At 40.5% G+C, this 27,531-nt stretch overlaps 1 protein-coding gene across 2 annotated transcripts in view; it reads left to right on the top strand.

Annotated features, from left to right (window-relative positions):
• HNF4A (hepatocyte nuclear factor 4 alpha) overlaps positions 1–27,531 on the top strand; it is a 138,740-nt gene that overhangs the window by 19,641 nt on the left and 91,568 nt on the right. The window contains exon 1 of one of the 2 annotated variants that reach the window (XM_063459424.1): positions 18,060–18,099. The exons of the other annotated variant lie outside the window; for it this stretch is intronic. Coding sequence (XP_063315494.1) covers positions 18,075–18,099 — 25 coding nt within the window. The 5' untranslated portion in view covers positions 18,060–18,074. Of the gene's footprint in view, positions 1–18,059; positions 18,100–27,531 lie in introns of those variants that run through there. 2 annotated transcript variants of the gene reach the window in all.

A 27,531-nucleotide genomic window follows, 5' to 3' on the forward strand; every position in this document is an offset into this window, starting at 1 on the left:
CATATCACACACACAACACATATACATTTCTAAATATACAAAATACTGTATAAATATAGATTAACAAATATTCTATCAGTGCAACAACATTATCGTTATAAAACATTGCGTCGGACTATGTATTGGTCATTTCTGTTAATTCCTCCAGGATGTTTTATGAGTTTAAATGTTATATATGACACATGTTGTGTTGGGAAGAAAAAAAAAAGATAAAGCTAAACTGAAAACATTTTTTTGTTTGCATGATGGCCTCAAATGACATCCCCCTCTGAAAGCGCTCCATTCTCTGTCAATCCAACCCATTCCCGTGTGATTATATTGTTCAGCTTATCTAAAGCACACAGAATGATTATTCTCCCACCTGCATATGGCATATATAGCAATATGGCTAAATATATTTGCATTAACAATCATTCTCTTAATTATTATTCTTTCATCCCTGACTTCATATAACAAATTCGCTGAGTTTAAAATCATTAAGAATAGAAATTCTGCAGAATTTCAACCAATTCTGTGTCATTTTTAATTTGAACTCCTACCGATATTGCCACCTTTAAATCACTAATTTACAGTTTCAGAGCTGTTGTTTTTTTGTTGTTAAAGGGACTCAAATTTTCAGATCAATTTGAATTTTTTTGCATCGAAACCAATCTTTTAAATCAAACTGAAAAAATGCTTAACTATAATTTTGAAAATCGGAACCATATCAATTCGGAAAAAATATAAAAATTGCTGTGCACAAGTCTAGTCAGAATCGTCAAACCCCTGACAAATTTTGTTACAAAAGTACATACTTAGACATATTTTTTGTAATATGGCTTGCAAGAAAGACATTGGGTTCAGTCTTTCACACAATTGGCAGTTCGTGGAAAAAGTGGCAAATAGTCCAATTTGATCCAACTGTCTCAAAAGATTAAACTCTCCTCTGCAACTGGATCAAGGCTATCAACATATACTATCATTTTCCTTAAACACCAAGGTTTACCACAATGGACTTGTCAATGTAACACACAAGCATTAGAATTAGTTTTGGAATTAGAAAAAAAATATGTAAAAAGTTAAAACAATTCAGCAAAGATAAGGGAATATGAAAAAAAAAAAAACCAGAAGTTCCAGGAACATCTGATGAGACAGGTTCAGGAGCGGTAGAGGTTAGGAATAAGCTCTCAGAGAGTCAGGATCAAATAACAAAACACAGAAACCTTCTAGTAGACCCACGTTCAGGCTGTTAGCAAGTAGACGAGGGAGCTGATAGAGTCATGGAATGAGCACTACGATGTTACCAAACAACTCTCGAAGAAATTCAACTTGTAGTCCAAAGCGGTTGCGACACATAAGAAAGATTCAGTATTAGAATACGCAATGTTAAGGGTTCAAACGCTGCAGGAACACAAACACACCAAAACAGTACACAAGAGAATAATGAGGACAGACTCAACTCAAATAGCTTGCCCTTTGGTGAGACCCTTCTCAGTTCTCAGTACACCATTTATTTTCTCCTAGATTCACCATCTTGCTGCTAATTTCCTGTTTGTACAAGCCATCTTAATTTGTTGTCTTCGATAGTTTTTGTGTCTACAAGTACCAATGCCTAGAATGTCAACCCTAACATTTTTTTTTGCGTGTTTTTCCCAGTGTTCCCAAATATGTGCTTCTGGTGATAGTTTAGGGACTTCTTGGGGCTGGAGCAAGAAATTGCATCTCTGTCATGGATAACGCCATCTTCACATGCATTTATAAACTAGCCATTTCAGGAATCAAAAATCAATTATAACAAGAAGATTGATACACAGATACATCCACTCGTAATGCAGAGGGTTCATAAGCAGCTTGGGCCCATTGCAATAGGTGGGCCTGGAGTTTAGCTCAACTAGACCAAACGCTAATCTGTGGTAGTTGAGAGGCATGTGTGAGTTAGTCAAAATACATTGCATTTATTGGAGGAGCAAGTGTGCTCAGTGTATTTATGGCCATTAAATAACTAGAGCATTTGGTGGGACTGTTCAAGGGCTTAAAGTGTACTGCTCTCCCCCATGTGCCATATATATTGAGTTTGACTGTCCTCATTGTGAAACCACTGGGCTGTTCCTATGTGCTTGGTGGATCACCCCTCCATTCAACATCGTCCTGCTGTGCGTATAATCATAGAACTGCACTCAGAGTAAAAATGTCAAGCTGCTCCTATAACTCCTTGGTGAGACTGTCCCAAGTTTAAACCAATCAGGTGTCCATATAACCATATATATACATATATATATCTGGTTGGCCTGTTCTCAGGATAAAACTGTAGGACTGTTCCTACAACTTTATATGCTTACTGAGACTGTCCTCATGAGATTGTCAGGCTGGTCCTGTGGACCAATGTACCTGGTGAGACTATCTTCAAGATTAATCTGTCAGGCTGTCCTTATGGCTATGTACTGTTCAGCCACAACATTAAAACCATCTGCCTGATATTGTGTAGGTCCTCCTCGTGCTGCCAAAACAGTTTTTATGTGTTGAAGAATGGCACAAGACCTCTGAACATGTCCGGTCATATCTGGCATCAAGACAGTAGAAAGCAGGTCTTTTACGTCCTGCAAGTTGTCAAGGTGGGGACAACTGCAGGATCCGATTTGTTGTTCCAGCACATCCCACAGATGCTCAATCGGATTGAGATCTGGGGAATGTGGAGGTCAAGGCAACACTTTGAACTTTTTGTCATGTTCCACAAGCCATCCTGAACAATGTTTGCAGAGTGGCAGGGTGCATTATCCTGCTGAAAGACGCCACTGCCCTCAGGGAACACCATTGCCCTGGAGGGGTGTATGTGGTCTGCAACAATCTCTAGATAAGTGGTACATGTCAAAGTAGCATCACATAAATGCCAGGACCCAAGGTTTCCCAGAACAACATTGCTCAGAGCATAAAATTGCCTCTGTCTAGTCATCACTATTTGACCCTTGTTAAAATCACTCGGATCTTTCCGCTTGTCAATTTTTACTGCAATGAAATTCAAGAACTGACTGTTCCACTTGCTGCCTAATATATCACACCCCTTGACAGGTGCCATCACAATGATATGAACCACTTGTCAGTGGTTTTAATGCTGTGGCTAATCACTTTGTATAGTTGGTGGGATTGTCCTCATGCTGAGAGATGATTGTCAGGTCGGCCCTATGACCATTTATACTTGGTGGGACTGTCCTCAGCATGAACCTGTCTGACTGGCCCTATAGCCATGTAAAATATTTGCGTATCATAGATAAAAATGCAGGTGTATGCCTGAAGCTATAAATTGCTATTCTTATCTCTCATCTTTCTTTCCCACACAATAAATTTTTACCATATCTACCCTACTCTGTTTATTCTGAATACTTCCTCAACCTCACCCTAAAATTTGCTAGGTAAAGTCATCTAGGTTTCTTTACACAGGACAATTCAAGTTTTTAAAATGTTTATCACTTCAACCGAAAATCCTGTATTTATATATATATACACACTAACGTGGGAAGGAGAACGCTTTTAAAGATATATATTTGTACAGCAACATTCTACCTACATCTTCATCAAGGATGAAAGTAATAAATACTACATAATGCTACTTGGTAGAATATCCCCATTAACAGTCTAGCATTCTAAACAAGCTTCGGTAACATTGTAGACTATCTTCCATGGGTCACATCATGATATAGAGCAGTGCTCCTCAACCCTCTCCGCAAGGCACACCTAACAGTCCAGGATTAAGGGATTACCCAAGTGTGTCTAAGGTGTTTATAAAAAAAAAAAAAACCTAAGGCTCTAAGGTCTTTTTTTTTCTTTTTCTAAACACCTTAGACACACCTGGGTAATCCCTAAATTCTTGACTGTTACAGTGAGGGGAAAAAGTATTTAATCCCCTGCTGATTTTGAACGTTTGTCCACTGACAAACAAATTATCAATCTATAGTTTTAACGGTAGGTGAATTTTAACCGTGAGAGACAGAATAACAAAAAAAATCAAGAAAAACGCATGTCAAAAAAAGTTTTAAATTGATTTGCATGTCAATGAGTAAAATAAGTATTTGATCCCCTATCAATCAGCAAGATTTCTGTCTCCCAGGTGTCTTTTACACAGGTAACAAGCTGAGATTAGGATCACTCTCTTAATGGGAGTGATCCTAATCTCAGCTCATTACCTGTATAAAAGACACCTGTCCACAGAAGGAATCAATACATCAGATTCCAAACTCTCCACCATGGCCAAGCTGTCCAAGGATGTCATGGACAAGATTGTAGACCTACACAAGGCTGGAATGGGCTACAAGACCATCGCCAATCAGGTTAGTGAGAAGGTGACAACAGTTGGTGCGAATTTTCGCAAATGGAAGAAACACAAAATAACTGTCAACCTCCCTCGGACTGGTGCTCCATGCAAGATCGTTTCAATGATAATGAGAACAGTAAGGAATCAGCCCAGAATTACAGAATTGTTAATGGTCTCAAGGCAGCTGGGACCATAGTCGCCAAGAAAACAATTGGTAACACACTACGCCGTGTAGAGTTCCCCCTGCTCAAGAAAGCACATGTACCGGCCCGTCTGAAGTTTGCCAGTGAACAACTGAATGATTCAGAGGAGAACTGGGTGAAAGTGCTGTGGTCAGATGAGACCAAAATCTAAGTTTTTGGCATCAACTCAACTCTCTGTGTTTGTAGGAGGAGGAATGCTGCCTATGACCCCAAGAACAAACATGGAGGTGGAAACATTATGCTTTGGGGGTGTTTTTCTGTTAAGGGGACAGGACAACTGCACCGCATCAAAGGGACGATGGATTGGGCCATGTACTGTCAAATCTTGGGTGAGAACCTCCTTCCCTCAGCCAGGGCATTGAAAATGGGTCGTGGATGGGCATTCCAGCATGACAATGATCAAAAACACACAGCCAAGGCAACAAAGGAATGGCTCAAGAAGAAGCACATTAAGGTCCTGGAATGGCTTAGCCAGTCTCCAGACCTTCATCCCATAGAAAATATTTTTAGGGAGCTGAAGGTTCGAGTTGCCAAACGTCAACCTCTTGCTTGTGGGGCCCCCATGCTTGTGGGGCCCCTGGGTAACTGCCCAGCATGCCCATTCGGAAAGACAGCCCTGATTATATATATATATATATATATTTATTTTTATTTTTTTTATAAATTCTTTATTTTGATTTTTCAAAAGAAGAGTTTTCATATTGTTTTTTTTACCGTATATTATTATTATTTTTTTTTTGTATCCTCTTCTTGCAACGTTATGGGGTACAGAAAGGAAAGAAATAGGGGGGGTGCGACAAGTTTCAAGCATATTGGTTACATTTGTAAACATTTGCATTATACTATGTACATTCATTGTTTCAGTGGTCTCGCATATAACTCTCGTCGCCCGGGGTCTGGAAGGGTCGGGTGGGTAAAGTGGGTAATGGTGTCCCGGGTCTTTGGCATAGCCACTTTTTACCCCGTGTTTAGGCAATAGGCCGTAGGTTTTGGTGTTCCCTTGTTGGGCGCATTTCTGGCCATCGCCTAGTGTGGTCGTTGTGAGGTGTCGATGTCGTACCTTGTTCGGTGCGCTGTGCTATCTCTGTCCTCTAGGGGTGGGGTGGTGCCTCCGGGGTTGGGGTGTAGAACTTGGAGAGTAACTTTTATGCCTTATTGTCTGTATTTTATATTTGGTTGAGCTCTTGGAGTTCACCTGGGTTGATTCAGGTGATTGTCTGTAGTTGCAGTGTTTGCGAGTTTATGTAGTTATTATCTGTTGGTTGTGGAGTGTTGGTATATGGTATGGGTGGGTGTGGGACAGGGATGGAATTTGGTAGGGAGGGGGGCGGGGGGGGCAAAGCCCGTCCCCCCCCTTCCCCGCGCGTGTTTTTTTTTTTTTTTTTTTTTTTTACGTTGCCAACCAGGGGTCCCAGATCTTATGAAAAGATCTAGTGTTTTCGTGGATTAGTGCGGACAGTTCGTCCATCTCCATGGCCTCCTTTATCTTTCTCTGGGCCTCTGAGGCCTTTTTTTTTTTTTTTAAAGAGAAACTGGGATTTGTTTCTGACAGGAGGTCCTATAAAACACACCCTAAAATGATCTGCTAATTTTGCTATTATTTTTCATCAGTACTTATCTGTATGAAATCCTGCAAAGTAGGAAAACCAAGTCATTAAGTACACTAAACAGGCAATCAGGAATAAATCAACCCAGCAAGGTGTTGGGGCACAGGGTTGCAATAATAGTAAATGGTAGTAAATAACCTAAAAAAATCTAAAATTCTCCCTAGAGCAATTTTTCCTGAACCCACGTAAGCTTTTACTTGTACTGGCCTTGGGGGTGAAATATGAAAGAAAAGCTCCCTCATGTGGACAGAAGCAGTAGTGATTTTTTTAGATGGTGGCATGACCTTTTCAACTATTAACAGCAAACACTTTAAAGAAAGAGGCCAAATCACGTATACACATAGGAGAGGAAGGGGCCCCATCTAGAATCTTTTTGCATTTTTAAAAAGTGTTAGAACCTGCATAATATTTCTCCTGATAAAATACTTTCTAAATAAATAAACATAGATTGGGCGATCAATGTATGGGTTAAGTTGCCAGTACTTGCACTTTGAACAGATGGCTACAGAGGGGTCACGATGTAAGGACCCTCATGCAGTGTAAATCTGTTCTAAAACAGATGACGCCAGAGAACTCCAGGCACTATAACCACTTTACTAAGATGAAAATGGTATAGTGCCTAGAACGTCTCATTAAGGGCAAAACAAAGCTGATGCATAGATTGCTGTTGAAGGACAGCGATAAAAATATATACGAAATCAATTGCATTATCCATTTACTCATTTTAGATCTATTAGAAGAACATTAGGGTTGGTACGGTATCTTTTGTTTCACAATAATGTCTAAATATTTTGAATACATTGTACAGATCTAATAAACTAGTTTTAGGACTTTGTGTTGGTCTGACAGCATTAAAAACCTTAAACATGCTCAGTGGCATTCACACAATCCATGGGGCCCCGGTACAAAACTGATCCATGGGGCCCCCCATCCCTCCACCGCCACCCCTACCCATCACGATCCCATACCTCCCACCGCCACCCCATACAGACACACACAGAGATACACACAGACATACATGCATACATACGATGGGCCCATTCACCTGCGGCCCCGGCAATTATACTACGCGGCCGCAACACGCAACGTCACTCCAGGGGGCCCCGCCGCAGTTGAGACCCCTGCGACCGCGGTATGTATGCAGCTGAAGATGCTCAAATATAGTTGAAAGGTATTTGGAAGGGTCTGCTTGGGAATGCAGATTCCCAAACCGCCATAACAATGAGTAAATTGTAGTATAATTATTCTTTTTTTTTAAATTCTTTATTTTTTTGTGCATTGATTGGTGCAGGCTTGCGATGCCACATTAGCGGGTACAGGCATTTTGAAAAACAGACATAGTTACAACATTTGTGTGACAGTCATGGATAAGCACTTTTTAGTATATTTTATAGGCCAAGCTGTGTACAGGCTGACTACATGTGTCGATCGTAACTCTCTGGTTTCATCAGGTTTGTGGCAAGGGACCTGTAGTGTTTTCTGAGTGCTTGCGTGGGGCTATGTGTGAGTTTCCCAGCCTCATCTATCAGGTTGGGCGTCTTGGTGCGGTGCATGTGGGCTTAAGAGAGTGTATGTTTTTACGAGATATGGTGGAGATGGTGTGTTGAGGGACTTATGGGTTGAATTTAGCCCCAGCTGCTTTACTACAAGAGGTGTCGCCCTGCTGGAGCGTGCTTACTACTACCCTGTGATGTGTGCTAGTATTTGCCTGAGTGGCCCGGTGCTGGTGGTGTTGTACAGGGTACATGGAGTACATCCTTGGGGGTGCCAGGCGTGTGTGGGTGTATGCTCCGTAGTGCAGCTACTTGTTGGTGGGTGTGTTCTAGGTCCTAGGTGTAATTACTCCTGACCAAGGGAGTTCCGGGGGGGGGGGGGGGTAGGAGGGGTGCTTGGAGTTCCGCTACAAAGTGTGAGTGTACATGTGGGAGAACTGCCGTGCCCTGTCTATTTGAGGTGGGCTATGCAGTGCATCCAGTGTCAGTTGGTGCTAAATATTTGCAGTTTCTATCATGGAGAGTAGTAACCTAGAGGCAACATGTAAGCCAAGTCATTCAACATTACATTTTAGATAGGGTAAATAGGCAAAAAAAAAGAAAAATAAATAAATAAACTTTTGGTGGTAGTAGGATTTGCAAAGATTATGCTTGAGTCCTGGATGTGCTTCCGCTGGGGGGATTAGGTGCCCTGCGTCAAACCGGTCTCCAGAGGCTGTTGCTGTTCCGTGATCTGGGAGCTCCTGGCCCGTGGGACAAAGGGAGTGATGCGTTCTGGGTCCCAGTTATCTGTGGTTGATCTCCGAGGTGGATTGGCAGCAATCGGAATGTCCAGTCCCAATGTTTCCAGGAACGCGGGTGCGCCTTCCATTGAGGTGAGTGTATGTTGAGTTCCATTGCGTTTCACTGTCAGTGAACCATTGGTCCCCCACCTGTATTCGATGCTTGCTGATCTCAAGCTACTGGTGAGAGAAGAGAAGGTTTTTCTCCAGGCGAGGGTGGCTCTCGTGAGGTCCTGGAAGAAATTCAGTGTAGTTCCCTCGAAAGCCAGTGGTGTTCTCCCTTTGAGAGCCGCCATGAGCTGTATTTTGTCCTGTACTGTTGGACATTTAAGTATCACGTCTCGGGCTAAGTTTGATGGTGCTCTAGCGGATGAGGGTATACGATAGATCTCTGCTGTGGCTAGTTTTTTTGCTGTAGCTGGAGGCAAGATTGTGGCCAGGAGGCGTCTGGAGTAGTGCGGTAGTTCGTTTGGTGAGATTTCCGCAGGGATGCCCCTTATTTTTAAGTTAGTGCGCCTTTGCCTTTCTTCCAGAGCAGTGAGCTGTGCAGTCATGTCTCTTTGGTGTGTATAGATTTGCTGCACTGATTCTTGTAGCTCTGACAGGTGATCCTGCAGGCTTGTGATGTTTTTTTCAGATGCCTGCACTCGTTCGGTAATTGCTTTGATGTCTTTTTTAATGGGAGCAAGTTCCGCCGCCAGGATTTTGTGAAAGTCCGTTAGCAGAGTTTTAAGGTCCTGCCTGGTGATTGGGGCCGTGTCAGCTGGGGCGTCCAGCTGTTTTGGGCTCTCTGCTTGGGTGTCTGTGGAGGCCTCTGGGTCTGCTTGATAAGAGTGGGTTACAGGGCGCAGGGATTCGGCAGGGGCGGTTTTGGCCTGCACGGGCCGTTGAAGCATGGCCCCGATATCCCTGTTGTCTGTGGTGTGTTGTGGTCGTTGGGAGCGGCGTCCCATAGCTGGCATGTGTGCCGGTAGGTCTGTCGTGTTAGGGGCTGTCCTGTCCCACACTTGCCTTGCCGCTGTGCCGCTCAGGATCGCCTCCAGGCCTGCGTATGACAGCGTGGGGTAGGCCCCGGTTTTTTTTCTCCGCTTGGGCTGCTGGGTGGCCGCGAAGAACGGCATCTACCGCCTCAGGGTGGGTTAAGGGGTCTTGGTACCCACTTTTTGTAGCTGGATGGGGTCGCTTGTAACTTGATTTTCCCTGGATTTATCGAGGTTTGCAGAGGAGCATTCAGGAATGGCGTCTCTCCAGGTTGATGGTCAAGCTCCGCCCCCGTAGTATAATTATTCTTAAAGGGATATGCCATTAAAAATCCTTTGTTTCATTGTTTAGTGGATAAACCTCCAAACGAAAACATGCATGCAATTAATTTTTCATAATTTCTTCTTTGGGAGTTTGGAATACCTACCTAACAGTAGCTACCGATCTAATATCTGCAGCAACTGTACGTTCTTCCCTTACTGTCTAGCGTTGATGACTCAATGCAGAGTGAGATTGTTCTTGGATAGAGCAAGGCAAGGCATTGTGGGAGATGTAGTTTTGCCAGTACTTGAGGTCATTCTCTTGGTCACTGTTTCTGGAGATCTTTTTTTAATGGTTTCCTATGTTTATGGACATGGGGGTCCAAAACGCGTGTTTTGTGCTTAATAAACTTAAGCGTTTGCTGTGGTGTTCGTTGTTGATTTTATTTATTTTTTTATTCCCGGATTAAAGTCTGCTAGCCTGGTGTCTATTCTATCAATGTGTGAGTGGAATTTTTTTTGTCTCCCTTTACTTTAGAAGTTTTTATATTCTATGCTCTTATTTCCTACGCAGCCTACCTGCTACATGTAAGCCTGGTTCAATTTATTTATTTTTAATGGTCACAGCGACCAAAATAAATTATTATCATATTAAACATCAAAGAACAAGCTTAAATGTTATTACTAGCACTGTAACATTTCCATCAGAATTAAGTTGTTATGGTACGAGGAGATCCTCTGGTGTCGGCTTACCTCAAGGGGTTAAACAGCTAAAGAATGACTTGACCCAAAAATGCTGAATTCGATGGCAAGATCGCTCTGCCCATCTCATTCTATCGCAGTCCAATCAGGAAGCCTAAGACAGGGGCGCAGTTGATTGGCTAAGAGTGTCACCTGACTACATACGTTTCTCAAGCGGTTTGTGAAAGGAGAGCTACTGATGGGCTGAGAGCATCACCCCCAGATTCCTGACTCAAAACTCCGGCGGAATGGGATGGGATGCTAAATCAGGTACCGAATTTGAGGATAAACCATGTGTTCCCTGCGATAAGCCGGCACCTGTGAACCTTCTCCCTTCATAAAACAATTAATTCCGATGAAGTTGTTATGGTGCCCGAAATGTTCCTTTAAATTTCGAAATTTACTTAGACTTTTAGGTAATATTCGCTTTAATAAAAAACACTGAAAATGTTTACATCAGTATATCGGTGAGTTTTCCCTTTAAATTGATGAATCATTTTATAATGTTTAAATTATGTATAGTAATTTTTCCCCCTTTTTATTGTGCTGTTTAGTGAATAGGTTGTACGGATGTTTTGTGCGTGCGCCGTAATTGTGTGTCTACACCACATGAGGGCAGTGTTGCTCTGAAAAAAATATTTGCTTAAAAGTGCATTGATTCGGTTTCTTTTCAGCCCATGATTCACAGGAGTCATTGAAAGTGAGTGCAAACTGGCCACCAACACTCTCTCTCCCACTCGCCCACTCTGGGCCTAGCACATTCACTGCCTATAGTCCCAGTGTTGACATGGCAACAGGACACCTTTCTTAGAAAAGTGGCTGCACCAACAGAATTTTTTTTTATTTCACCTAAACGTAGAATCTATATCTTTTTTTCAGCTGCCTGCTCTTCATAAACAATCTGCGAAACACAGGTTTAGGGCAGGCGCTGAGGCTACAAAATAGTTTTTTGCTCTTATCTCCCCCGTCTGTTGGCTGTGAGTGTTGTGTGTGCAAGGTATTGGTAAAACCCAGCTACCCGTAAATCACATGGCAGTCAGTTCACAGTCACCTACCGGTCAGAAAAAGCTGTCATCATAAAGACACCTAGTTTCCTAAAACCAGTCCCATTAACCCAGCCATCTGGCACATAGTATCCTAAAACCAGTCCCATTAACCCAGCCATCTGGCACATATTATCCTAAAACCAGTCCCATTAACCCAGCCATCTGGCACATAGTATCCTAAAACCAGTCCCATTAACCCAGCCATCTGGCACATATTATCCTAAAACCAGTCCCATTAACCCAGCCATCTGGCACATAGTATCCTGAAACCAGTCCCATTAACCCAGCCATCTGGCACATAGTATCCTGAAACCAGTCCCATTAACCCAGCCATCTGGCACATAGTATCCTGAAACCAGTCCCATTAACCCAGCCATCTGGCACATAGTATCCTGAAACCAGTCTCATTATCCTAGCCATCTGGAACCCTCAACCAATAATATGTACACTGCCCTATACCACACACCAACCAGTCCCATTTACCCAGCCCCTTCCCATCCCCAACCAGTCCTGTTTGCACATCCATTTACCATTCCCAATAGCCAATCACCTACCTTACCCAGGCCCATTCAGACTCACTGACCCATCCCCAATCACAGATACGCATAAACATATTAAGTGACATACTATTCCCTACTCAGTCTCATATTACAATTTAGCTGCACCCACAAGGGGTGCCTGAAAAAGCATATCGTGATATCATAAGGCTATTACCCCCTAAACATATATCTTGTACTGAGCCTGCAATATAGTTAAGCCATCAATTATCAAAGTATTTTGTAATGAACCCGGCTGGACACACAGTGCATAATGTCTATCCAACCTGAGTTGCCAATGTTGGCCAAGTTACGTCTTTTGGAAGTCTGCAGTCTTCTCCTTCTAACCCAGCCAAGACTTTTTGTGGCTGTCCAATCACAGGCTTCCCAATGCAGCAATGAGAAGTTTTTGCAAGGCAGGTGCTCTGGGCCATTGCTACCTCTTGAGTTTAGCTCCACTGATCTAATCAACTAGGAAGTAACAGGACTGTTTTATGATTCACAGCCAGTAGGTATAACAAGATTAATTTATAAAAGCGCCAGTTTATATTGAAATCTGCACAGAATACACTCTTTACACATAAATTGGCTAAACTGCTTTAGGGGTCTGGAGCACTGGCAGAACTACCGCCGGTGTAGCCTGTGCGACTGCATTGGGGCCCACGCGCTCAGGGAGCCCATCGGGTGGCTCATGCACTTAGGGTCACACAATGGGTATTGCTGAACTGGGGTCCTTTAACAGCGCAACTTGGCCCCTGTAGTATTGGCGATGCCGGGAGGAAGTGACAGCAGGTAACGTTCTGCCACAGTCAGAGAGAGCCACATGGAAGTGAGAGGAGACACAGAAATGGCAAATAGAGAGTCAGCTCCAGCCAGCATCAGCAGTACTCCAAAATAGCCACTCTCCTGCACACCAAAGATATGTTAGCAGGAGGGTGGCTACAAATATAAAGTATGAAATGTATGAGTGTGTCAGTATGTGTATGTGTTAGTGTGTGCATGTGTCAACGTGTGTATCTGTGTGTTATGATATATGTATTTGTTGATGTGTGTATCTGTGTGTCAATGTGAGTATGTTTATCTGTGTGTCAATGTGTGTATGTGTATGTGTGTGTATCTCAGCGTGTAAGGGAGTGCATTTGCCAATGTGTGTATTTGTGTGTCAATGTGTGTATGTGTCAGTGTGTTTATCTGTGTGTCAGTGTGTGTATGTGGCAGAGTGTGTATCTGTGTGTCAATGTGTGTATGTCAGTGTCTGTGTGTCAAGGTGCATGTGTATGTGTCAGTGTGTGTATCTGAGTGTGCATGTATATGTGATTGTGTATATCTCTATGTGTGTGTATGTGTCAGTGAGTGTATTTGTGTGTCAAGGTGTGTGTATGTGTAAGTGTGTTTGTCTGTGTGTAAAGGTGTGTCTATCAGAGTTTTCGTGTATATGTCAGTGTGTGTATTTATGTGTCAGGGTTGTATGTGTCAGTGTGTAGCACTGTGGGTCAGAGTGTGTTTATATGACAGTGTGTGTTTCAGTTTGTGTGTATGTGTCAGTGTATTTATATGTGTGTTTATGTGCATGTTAATCTGTAGGAAGATCTGTGTATGCATGTATGTGGCAGTGTCTATATGTGTATGTATATACATCTAAGTCATTAAACACCAACACAACATGCAAACACACCCCTGCAATCATATACAAACATTACATACAAACCCCTGTATTAAAATGCTAATATACAAACACTCCATCATTCAAAGACCAACACTACACAAAGCACACCTGCATGTAAAAGTCAACACTACTTACAAACACAACCCTGCTTACAACGCAAACACTACACACAAGTACACCACCCGTTTTTTTAACTTCAGAATTATCTCACCTCATTTAAAAAAAAGTTACCAGAACAACCAAATAATCTCCTCCCGATATGACCAAAATCGTCACAGACCCCTTTCCCACACCACCCCTTATATAAAAGAAAATGTGAAAAAATATTTATCCAGACACTTTATTGCACATAAAACACAAACACAATATTTGCGGTCAGATAGGCAGATTATAGAGTTATTTAGAATTAGATTTTCATTGCTTCAAATTTAAACATGTCCAGGTGATGCATTATGTGAAGTCTGTCACATTTTAACTCAGTTAATCCCGTCCTGCCTGAGTCCAGAACTCTTCAGAGAATAAGACTCCTTGGATAAATAATGAACTAGCTTAAAAATGTATAACCCTCAGACGCACAAGGTTTGCTGACTGATAACAGTTCATGGACTCGTCTAACTGTTAGCTCTGCAAACCAATTGCATTGGCGATGTTTACCTAGCAACCAGTGATTGCAAAGGCTGCTAATGTGAGTAGATTCTTCGAGAACGACTGCAGAACCAGTTTTGACGTAACATTCTAAGACATCTGTGTTTAGGAAGAACCTAAAAAGGAAAATCCAGTCTTTAGCTGACCCCCACTTTTATTGTATTTATAGATAATTTAGTAAAAAGTACCCTAAGAAAAATATAAATAAAACCCATGTATATTTTTCAAGTATCTCCATTGACGAGGAATTTGCGGCTTCCTACAGTGAACTCGAACTCGGCAGAACTAAATGACCAATAAAACACCCAGATCACTTCATTGGGATGCAGTGGTCCTGTCATTTTAACCCTGTGATGTAAAATATTGCCGTCGTGCAGGAAATGTTTATGCTGCAAGATTAAAACACACCTCTAGCGGCTGTCTGCCATAGGCACTTCCGCCGTACTGACCAAGTAAAACTCGATTACGTGACGTTAAAGCTCACAGGCAAGTATTGGCAATCACCGCGCATGCGCATCAGGTCCCTAATGCTCCTCTGTGAGAAAAATTGAAATGGACCATCGTGGAGGAAGTGACACCTCCTCAATGACATTAAGGGTGTTATGAAATGGGGAGGAGAATCCTTGAATATATCTAGGGACAGGGCACTGTAGTGTTATGATTACAGGCTTGTATTCGTAGCACTACAGTGTTCTCAAACATTGGATTCTTGCGCAGATAAGTAACAGAGAATTTTTGCACGGACCTTATGTGCATGCGCGGTGATTGCCATGCTCACGTCCAATACATCTCATAGGGCATCCTATGAGCTGTAACGTCATGTAACTGAGGTGTTCTTTGTCAGTGCAGCTAGAGCGCCTCTAGGAGAGAACCACTAGAAGGGTGTTTAACACTGCAATGTAAACATTGTGTACAAAACAGAGAGATATATAAAGTTTCACTGTAAAAAAATTAAAAGTAGCACAGTTTACCGAATAAACCCATATACTGCAAATATTAGGGTAAAGCAGTCAAGTTAGGTTAGCAAAAAGTCTCAAACTTGAAAATACATTTTTACTTAAAATAAACATTGCCATCGAAAATCCTGTCACGGTCATTCACTAACCTGTTCATTGTCAGAAGTTGTAAATGGATGCGATTTCAGTTTATAGGCCAATTTATACTGATTCTCTCTGAACTCCTGGAAGGATCAGGCTTGAGTGAATAACTCCTTGACTGAATTCACGTTTTGAGTAAATTACTAAAGCGAGTATTGTGGAAAATGCAAAGGGAATTTCAAATTTAAGGCCAAAGTAGCCAAGCTGGGAGCATAGTTCATCTACTAAGGTCTTAGATTTGACATTCACTTGGAACACACGTTTAACCCCTTAAGGACTGGACTTTTTTTGCGATGTTGTACATTTGCGACCAGGCATCTTTTTGACACTTTTGTGGTGTTTGTGTTTAGCTGTAATTTTCCGCTCTCTCATTTACTGTTCCCATACAAATTATATATTGTTTTTTTCAGGACAAAAGGGGCTTTCTTTACATACCATTATTTATATAATCTCATCTAATTTAATTTAAAAAAAAATGAAAAAATATGATGAAAAATTGAAAAAAATACACGTTTTTTGAATTTTATGTGAAAAATCTTTTACTCATCTACAAAAGCGAATGAAAAAAACTGCTAAATAGATTCAAAATGTTGTCCTGAGTTCAAAAATACCCAGTGTTTACATGCTTTTTGCTTTTTTTTTGCATGTTATAGGGCTATAAGTACAAGTAGGATATTGCGGTTTCAAAACATACATTTTTAAAATGTATCAATAGTGACATTGTAACACTATTATCTGTCATAAATTGCTAAATAACACCCCACATGTACATATTTTTTTAAAAGTAGACAACCCAGGGTATTCAATATGGGGTATGTCCAGACTTTTTTAGTAGCCACTTAGTCGCAAACACTGGCCAAAGTTAGCGTTCATATTTGTTTGTGTGTGAAAAAAGTAAAAAACTAAATTGAACGCTAATTTTGGCCAGTGTTTGTGACTAAGTGGTTACTAAAAACGACTGGACATACCCCATTTGCAATACCTTGGGTTGTCTTCTTTTGCAAATGGTATGCCATCATGGGGGTAATTCTCATTCCTGGGCTACCATACGCTCTCAAAGGCAACGTAACCAACCTGGCCATTTTCAATGTAAAAATATTTGACCTATATATTTGACCCTGTAACTTTCAAAAACGCTATAAAACCTGTACATGGGGGGTCCTGTTCTACTCAGGAGACTTTGCTGAACACAAATATTAGTGTTTCAAAACTGGAAAATGTATCACAACAATTATATCATCAGTAAAAGTGCTGTTTGTGTGTGAAAAATGCAAAAAAAGTCACTTTCACTGACAATATCATCGCTGTGATATGTTTTACTGTTTTGAATCACTAATATTTGTGTTCAGCGAAGTCTCCCGAGTAAAACAGTACCCCCCATGTACAGGTTTTAGGGTGTCGTAGAACGTTACAGGGTAAAATACAGGGATAGCAAATTCAATTCTCTGGTCTTTCGGCCTGGGTTGGCAGGCAGGTCCCTTAAATTGCAATCAATAAAATAACTTAATTATGTAAAAATATTACATAAATACGCACGTAGAATTTAAATATATATGCATATTTATATATTTGAAGTCTACGTGTATATTTATATAATTATTTATGTAATTTTGTATATCGACATATGAATAGTTCGCATTCTTTTTATTTATTTAAATATACATAGATATATATACAATTTCATTCTAAGTGTATTTTGATATAAATATATATATATTAATATCAAAATACAGTTAGAATAAAATTTCGTATAGATATATAATTTTTTTTCAATTTTTTATTATTATTTTTAATTTTTTTAATTTAATTTAAATTATTTATTATTCGTATTTTATAATAATATATATATACAATATATATAGTTATTATATATATTATATATATACGTGTGCAAATTAATTATAAGTGTATTTTTATATTAATATATGTACATATTAATATAAAAATACACTTAGCATGACATTATATATATGATATATAGACATATATTATATAGGTATAATATATGTCTATATATCATATATATACACATATATAATAATATATTTTTTTTTTATTAACTATAACTTTAAATTTTTTTTTGATTTTACAGTTGCAGGGAGACTGCCTGTCAGCACAGACAGTCCCCCTGCAGGCAGTGTCTAGGACACCTATTGTGACCATGTGGTCGCCCTGTTGGGCGATCACATGGCCCCAGGGGTCCTAAACCGCCATGGGGAGACTGTCTGGGCTGCAGGCAGTCTCCCCACACCGGGAGCACCGCCGATCGCCGCCGGGGGAACGACGGCGATCGGGTAAGTACATTTTAAATTTAGGACGGTTCAGGACCGTCGTCGGTCGGCAACGCAAAAATGCCGATGACGGTCCTGAACCGTCCTGCGTCCTCAAGGGGTTAATTCCCCACAAGTCTCACGTTAGTAAACAATCCTATATGAATTCCTGACGGGTTCACACGATAGTAGATCTAGTCCCGTTTGTATTTCCTCTGGCAATAAATGGGTTAAGTGTAACATTTTATTTGCAACTGTTGCTTTCTAACGCCTGCCTTCCAATCTCCAATAAACCTCAGTATGTAGAGAATTAAGGGATTATTTTAGCAAAGCAGCCACCAAGAAACACGAGTCTTTGTTCCCGTTCATAGAAGTGTTTGCAGGGTAATACTGTAGCCACGTTTTTCTAAAAATCTTGGACATACTGTGCGCGCAGACCGTTTGAAATGATGCTGAGCCGATATGATATCCTCAACGCCTGCATCAGGTACAAAGTCATTTATTTGTCCTTTTTACAGCGACTACAATCTACTATTAAAAAGTAACTCCTATCAATCTCAGTTTAAACTTACTGCATAATTTAAATGTAAAAAAACAGATAAAATTGTAATACCTTTTTTATTGGACTAACAGAATTTTTTAATGACCTCCCTTTCTCAAGTCTGAAGCATTTCTGAGCAAGAGGACACATAGAATTCAAAGTTGAGTTGTGATACAGGGGTTAAAGCGACATGAGTGTAGATAAGACTCAGGTTTGTTAGAAAATAGACACCGTTTTTGCAGAGAGGGTCATAAATATCTTTCTGAAGAGCAGAGTGAGGGGGGAGATAATTTAAAAAATTTGACGTCCTCTGATGGAGAAATATTGTATACAAAAAGTCTAGGTGGGTAAAGGAGAGGACATCAGCTACTTCCGCTGACCACGAGAGTCTAATAGTTACTGGCCGTTTAGAATGTGTTTACTGAACTGGGAAATGTGCAGAGTTGCCATGGGGATTGCATATTTAAAGTGACACTCCAGGCACCCAGACCACTTCTGCACATTGTAGTGGTCTGGGTGCCAACTCCCACTACCCTTAACCCTGCAAGTGTAATTATTGCAGTTTTTATAAACTGCAGTATTTACATTGCAGGGTTAACTCCTCCTCTAGTGGCTGTCACTAGAGAGCACTTCCGGGTTTATAGCACAGGTTTTCTGTGCTATAGCGTCTCTGGATGTCCTCACGCTATGTGAGGACCTCCAGCGTCGCTAAAATCCCTATAGGAAAGCATTGAAAGCATTTTTCAATGCTTTCCTATGGGGAGGTCTAATGCGCGTGCGCGGCATTGCTGCACATGCGCATTAGGTTTCCCCCGCCGCTGCCCGCGCAATAGGTCATCCGGCAGGAGAGGAGCGTGGGCGGACCCTGAACCAGCACCGAGGGACATCGGCGCTGGATAAAGGTAAGTCACTGAAGGGGTTTTAAACCATTCAGCAACTTGGGATGGAGGGTGGGAGGGAGAGGGGACCTGCAGTGCCAGGAAAATGGATTGTACTGGAGTGTCCCTTTAAGGCCAAATTAGTCCAACTGGGAAAAAAAAGTCCCCAAATCTGTTGTATCTCTAGACCAGCTATTGTGGCCTAACACTGGTGAATTGCTTGTAATTTCTACATATTTTGAGATTTAGAGAACAGCATATCTTCCAACATTTAAGTTGTACAAAGATGGACACCTTCATTTTAAGGGTGTGAGTGGGGTGTGACCAGAGGCGTGGCTGTTCTGAGAAATTTTCGGTGACGTACTAATAACAATTTATAAGATTAAAATGTAATTTAGAACAAGAACAATGTATCTTATTTACACAGACTGATTTCTAAACACATTTATTGTAGTTTAAAGACACATTATGGGAGTATGGGAGTATTATTGCTGTGGAGCTCTGTTACACACTCAGACACATTACTGTGAGTATTATTGCTGTGGAGCTCTGTTATACACTCAGACACATTACTGGGAATATTATTGCTGTGGAGCTCTGTTATACACACAGACACATTACTGGGAGCATTATTACTGTGGAGCTCTGTTATACACTCAGACACATTACTGGGAGCATTATTACTGTGGATCTCTGTTATACACTCAGACACATTACTGGGAGTATTATTGCTGTGGAGCTCTGTTATACACTCAGACACATTACTGGGAGTATTATTACTGTGGAGCTCTGTTATACACTCAGACACATTACTGGGAGTATTATTGCTGTGGAGCTCTGCTATACATTCAGACACAATACTGTGAGTATTATTGCTGTGGAGCTCGGTTATACATTCAGACACAAAACTGGGAGTATTATTGCTGTGGAGCTCTGTTATACACCCAGACACATTACTGGGAGTATTATTGCTGCGGGTGGGGGCCCTAAATACTAAAAAGGGGGGGGGGAACCTAAGGTCCTCCCACCTGGCCCCCACCCCTGAGCAGTGGGTGGGGGCCCTAAATACTAAAAAGGGGGGGGACCTAATGTCTTCCCCCCTGGCCCCCACCCCTGAGTGGCGGGTGGGGGCCCTAAATACCAATAGGGGGGGACCTATTGTCCTCCACCCCGGCCCCCACCCCTGAGCGGCGGGTCGGGCCCTAAAAAAAGTCCCCCCTCAGGTGACTAGGGGTCCCTAAACCCCTGGACGACCCCCCCCCCCCCCAAAAAAGTATCCCCCTACCTACCCCCCTCACCCTAAAAATAATGAGGGGGGGATCTTTAACTAAGAACCTGTAAAGAAAAAGAAAAAGAACTTAATGTAATGGGTAATGTATAATAATGTATAATAAGCACAGGTTACTGGCTATGGGGGGATAATGTATAATAAACACATGTTACTGGCTATGGGAGGATAATGTATAATAAACACAGGTTACTGGCTATGGGAGGATAATGTATAATAAACACAGGTTACTGGCTATGGGAGGATAATGTATAATAAACACAGGTTACTGGCTATGGGGGGATAATGTATAATAAACACAGGTTACTGGCTATGGGGGGATAATGTATAATAAACACAGGTTACTGTCTATGGGGGGATAATGTATAATAAACACAGGTTACTGGCTATGGGGGGATAATGTATAATAAACACAGGTTACTGGCTATGGGAGGATAATGTATAATAAACACAGGTTACTGTCTATGGGGGGAAAATGTATAATAAACACAGGTTACTGTCTATGGGGGGATAATGTATAATAAACACAGGTTACTGGCTATGGGAGGATAATGTATAATAAACACAGGTTACTGGCTACGGGAGGATAATGTATAATAAACACAGGTTACTGGCTATGGGAGGATAATGTATAATAAACACAGGTTACTGTCTATGGGGGGATAATGTATAATAAACACAGGTTACTGGCTATGGGGGGATAATGTATAATAAACACATGTTACTGCTATGGGAGGATAATGTATAATAAACACAGGTTACTGGCTATGGGAGGATAATGTATAATAAACACAGGTTACTGTCTATGGGGGGATAATGTATAATAAACACAGGTTACTGGCTATGGGGGGATAATGTATAATAAACACAGGTTACTGGCTATGGGAGGGATAATGTATAATAAACACAGGTTACTGGCTATGGGAGGATAATGTATAATAAACACAGGTTACTGTCTATGGGGGGATAATGTATAATAAACACAGGTTACTGGCTATGGGGGGATAATGTATAATAAACACAGGTTACTGGCTATGGATGGGATAATGTATAATAAACACAGGTTACTGGCTATGGGGGGATAATGTATAATAAACACAGGTTACTGGCTATGGGAGGATAATGTATAATAAACACAGGTTACTGGCTACGGGAGGATAATGTATAATAAACACAGGTTACTGGCTATGGGGGGATAATGTATAATAAACACAGGTTACTGTCTATGGGGGGAAAATGTATAATAAACACAGGTTACTGGCTATGGGAGGATAATGTATAATAAACACAGGTTACTGGCTATGGGGGGATAATGTATAATAAACACATGTTACTGGCTATGGGGGGATAATGTATAATGAACACAGGTTACTGCTATGGAGGATAATGTATAATAAACACAGGTTACTGGCTATGGGAGGATAATGTATAATAAACACAGGTTACTGGCTATGGGAGGATAATGTATAATAAACACATGTTACTGGCTATGGGGGGATAATGTATAATAAACACAGGTTACTGGCTAAGGGAGGATAATGTATAATAAACACAGGTTACTGGCTATGGGGGATAATGTATAATAAAAACAGGTTACTGGCTATGGGGGGATAATGTATACTAAACACAGGTTACTGGCTATGGGAGGATAATGTATAATAAACACAGGTTACTGGCTATGGGAGGATAATGTATAATAAACACAGGTTACTGGCTATGGGGGGATAATGTATAATAAACACAGGTTACTGGCTATGGGAGGATAATGTATAATAAAGCACAGGTTACTGGCTATGGGAGGATAATGTATAATAAAGCACAGGTTACTGGCTATGGGAGGATAATGTATAATAAACACAGGTTACTGGCTATGGGGGGATAATGTATAATAAACACAGGTTACTGTCTATGGGGGGAAAATGTATAATAAACACAGGTTACTGGCTATGGGAGGATAATGTATAATAAACACAGGTTACTGGCTATGGGGGGATAATGTATAATAAACACATGTTACTGGCTATGGGGGGATAATGTATAATGAACACAGGTTACTGCTATGGAGGATAATGTATAATAAACACAGGTTACTGGCTATGGGGGGATAATGTATAATAAACACAGGTTACTGGCTATGGGAGGATAATGTATAATAAACACAGGTTACTGGCTATGGGGGGATAATGTATAATAAACACAGGTTACTGGCTATGGGAGGATAATGTATAATAAACACAGGTTACTGTCTATGGGGGGATAATGTATAATAAACACAGGTTACTGGCTATGGGGGGATAATGTATAATAAACACAGGTTACTGGCTATGGGAGGGATAATGTATAATAAACACAGGTTACTGGCTATGGGAGGATAATGTATAATAAACACAGGTTACTGTCTATGGGGGGAAAATGTATAATAAACACATGTTACTGGCTATGGGAGGATAATGTATAATAAACACAGGTTACTGGCTATGGGGGGATAATGTATAATGAACACAGGTTACTGCTATGGAGGATAATGTATAATAAACACAGGTTACTGGCTATGGGAGGATAATGTATAATAAACACAGGTTACTGGCTATGGGAGGATAATGTATAATAAACACATGTTACTGGCTATGGGGGGATAATGTATAATAAACACAGGTTACTGGCTAAGGGAGGATAATGTATAATAAACACAGGTTACTGGCTATGGGGGATAATGTATAATAAAAACAGGTTACTGGCTATGGGAGGATAATGTATAATAAACACAGGTTACTGGCTATGGGGGGATAATGTATAATAAACACATGTTACTGGCTATGGGGGGATAATGTATAATGAACACAGGTTACTGCTATGGAGGATAATGTATAATAAACACAGGTTACTGGCTATGGGAGGATAATGTATAATAAACACAGGTTATTGGCTATGGGAGGATAATGTATAATAAACACATGTTACTGGCTATGGGGGGATAATGTATAATAAACACAGGTTACTGGCTAAGGGAGGATAATGTATAATAAACACAGGTTACTGGCTATGGGGGATAATGTATAATAAAAACAGGTTACTGGCTATGGGGGGATAATGTATACTAAACACAGGTTACTGGCTATGGGAGGATAATGTATAATAAAGCACAGGTTACTGGCTATGGGAGGATAATGTATAATAAAGCACAGGTTACTGGCTACGGGAGGATAATGTATAATAAACACAGGTTACTGGCTATGGGGGGATAATGTATAATAAACACAGGTTACTGTCTATGGGGGGAAAATGTATAATAAACACAGGTTACTGGCTATGGGAGGATAATGTATAATAAACACAGGTTACTGGCTATGGGGGATAATGTATAATAAAAACAGGTTACTGGCTATGGGAGGATAATGTATAATAAACACAGGTTACTGGCTATGGGGGGATAATGTATAATAAACACATGTTACTGGCTATGGGGGGATAATGTATAATGAACACAGGTTACTGCTATGGAGGATAATGTATAATAAACACAGGTTACTGGCTATGGGAGGATAATGTATAATAAACACAGGTTATTGGCTATGGGAGGATAATGTATAATAAACACATGTTACTGGCTATGGGGGGATAATGTATAATAAACACAGGTTACTGGCTAAGGGAGGATAATGTATAATAAACACAGGTTACTGGCTATGGGGGATAATGTATAATAAAAACAGGTTACTGGCTATGGGGGGATAATGTATACTAAACACAGGTTACTGGCTATGGGAGGATAATGTATAATAAAGCACAGGTTACTGGCTATGGGAGGATAATGTATAATAAAGCACAGGTTACTGGCTACGGGAGGATAATGTATAATAAACACAGGTTACTGGCTATGGGGGGATAATGTATAATAAACACAGGTTACTGTCTATGGGGGGAAAATGTATAATAAACACAGGTTACTGGCTATGGGAGGATAATGTATAATAAACACAGGTTACTGGCTATGGGGGATAATGTATAATAAACACATGTTACTGGCTATGGGGGGATAATGTATAATGAACACAGGTTACTGCTATGGAGGATAATGTATAATAAACACAGGTTACTGGCTATGGGAGGATAATGTATAATAAACACAGGTTACTGGCTATGGGAGGATAATGTATAATAAAGCACAGGTTACTGGCTATGGGAGGATAATGTATAATAAACACAGGTTACTGGCTATGGGGGGATAATGTATAATAAACACAGGTTACTGTCTATGGGGGGGAAATGTATAATAAACACATGTTACTGGCTATGGGGGGATAATGTATAATGAACACAGGTTACTGCTATGGAGGATAATGTATAATAAACACAGGTTACTGGCTATGGGAGGATAATGTATAATAAACACAGGTTACTGGCTATGGGGGGATAATGTATAATAAACACAGGTTACTGTCTATGGGGGAAAATGTATAATAAACACAGGTTACTGGCTATGGGAGGATAATGTATAATAAACACAGGTTACTGGCTATGGGGGGATAATGTATAATAAACACATGTTACTGGCTATGGGGGGATAATGTATAATGAACACAGGTTACTGCTATGGAGGATAATGTATAATAAACACAGGTTACTGGCTATGGGAGGATAATGTATAATAAACACAGGTTACTGGCTATGGGAGGATAATGTATAATAAAGCACAGGTTACTGGCTATGGGAGGATAATGTATAATAAACACAGGTTACTGGCTATGGGGGGATAATGTATAATAAACACAGGTTACTGTCTATGGGGGGGAAATGTATAATAAACACAGGTTACTGGCTATGGGGGGATAATGTATAATAAACACAGGCTACTGGCTATGGGGGGATAATGTATAATAAACACAGGTTACTGGCTATGGAGGGTTAATGTATAATAAACACAGGTTACTGGCTATGGGAGGATAATGTATAATAAGCCCAGGTTAGTGGGTATGGGGGGATAATGTATAATAAACACAGGTTACTGGCTATGGGAGGATAATGTATAATAAACACATGTTACTGGCTATGGGAGGATAATGTATAATAAACACAGGTTACTGGCTATGGGGGGATAATGTATAATAAACACAGGTTACTGGCTATGGGAGGGATAATGTATAATAAACACAGGTTACTGGCTATGGGGGGATAATGTATAATAAACACAGGTTACTGGCTATGGGAGGATAATGTATAATAAACACATGTTACTGGCTATGGGGGGATAATGTATAATAAACACAGGTTACTGGCTAAGGGAGGATAATGTATAATAAACACAGGTTACTGGCTATGGGGGATAATGTATAATAAAAACAGGTTACTGGCTATGGGGGGATAATGTATACTAAACACAGGTTACTGGCTATGGGAGGATAATGTATAATAAACACAGGTTACTGGCTATGGGGGGATAATGTATAATAAACACAGGTTACTGGCTATGGGAGGATAATGTATAATAAAGCACAGGTTACTGGCTATGGGAGGATAATGTATAATAAAGCACAGGTTACTGGCTATGGGAGGATAATGTATAATAAACACAGGTTACTGGCTATGGGGGGATAATGTATAATAAACACAGGTTACTGTCTATGGGGGGAAAATGTATAATAAACACAGGTTACTGGCTATGGGAGGATAATGTATAATAAACACAGGTTACTGGCTATGGGGGGATAATGTATAATAAACACATGTTACTGGCTATGGGGGGATAATGTATAATGAACACAGGTTACTGCTATGGAGGATAATGTATAATAAACACAGGTTACTGGCTATGGGAGGATAATGTATAATAAACACAGGTTACTGGCTATGGGAGGATAATGTATAATAAAGCACAGGTTACTGGCTATGGGAGGATAATGTATAATAAACACAGGTTACTGGCTATGGGGGGATAATGTATAATAAACACAGGTTACTGTCTATGGGGGGGAAATGTATAATAAACACAGGTTACTGGCTATGGGGGGATAATGTATAATAAACACAGGCTACTGGCTATGGGGGGATAATGTATAATAAACACAGGTTACTGGCTATGGAGGGTTAATGTATAATAAACACAGGTTACTGGCTATGGGAGGATAATGTATAATAAGCCCAGGTTAGTGGGTATGGGGGGATAATGTATAATAAACACAGGTTACTGGCTATGGGAGGATAATGTATAATAAACACAGGTTACTGGCTATGGGAGGATAATGTATAATAAACACAGGTTACTGGCTATGAGAGAGATAATGTATAATAAACACAGGTTACTGGCTATGGGGGGATAATGTATAATAAACACAGGTTACTGGCTATGGGGGGATAATGTATAATAAACACAGGTTACTGGCTATGGGGGGATAATGTATAATAAACGCAGGCTACTGGCTATGGGAGGATAATGTATAATAAGCCCAGGTTACTGGCTATGGGGGATAATGTATAATAAACACAGGTTACTGGTTGTGGGGGGATAATGCATAATAAACACAGGTTACTGCTATGGAGGATAATGTATAATAAACACAGGTTACTGGCTATGGGGGGATAATGTATAATAAACACAGGTTACTGGCTATGGGAGGATAATGTATAATAAACACAGGTTACTGGCTATGGTGGATAATGTATAATAAACACAGGTTACTGGCTATGGGAGGGATAATGTATAATAAGCACAGGTTACTGGTTATGGGAGGATGATGTATAATAAACACAGGTTACTGGTTGTGGAGGGATAATGTATAATAAACACAGGTTACTGGCTATGGAGGATAATGTATAATAAACACAGGTTACTGGCTATGGGAGGGATAATGTATAATAAGCACAGGTTACTGGCTATGGGAGGATGATGTATAATAAACACAGGTTACTGGTTGTGGAGGGATAATGTATAATAAACACAGGTTACTGGCTATAGAGGATAATGTATAATAAAGACAAAAAAATAATAATAATACAAAAAGAAAAAAAAATTATGCAGCTTTAGAAATAATCTAAATTGTATGCTGTCTAGGAGGTGGGAGGGCCTGGGAGGGAGGGTCTGTTGCTGATTGGCTGGAATGTGTCTGCTGACTGTGAGGTACAGGGTCGAAGTTTACTCAATGATGACGAATAGGGGGCGGACCGAACATTGCATATGTTCACCATCAGTGGCGAATGCGAACAAGCGATGTTCGC

The sequence above is a fragment of the Pelobates fuscus genome, chromosome 6 (genome assembly GCF_036172605.1).
Source record: "Pelobates fuscus isolate aPelFus1 chromosome 6, aPelFus1.pri, whole genome shotgun sequence".
Lineage (NCBI taxonomy): Eukaryota > Metazoa > Chordata > Amphibia > Anura > Pelobatidae > Pelobates > Pelobates fuscus.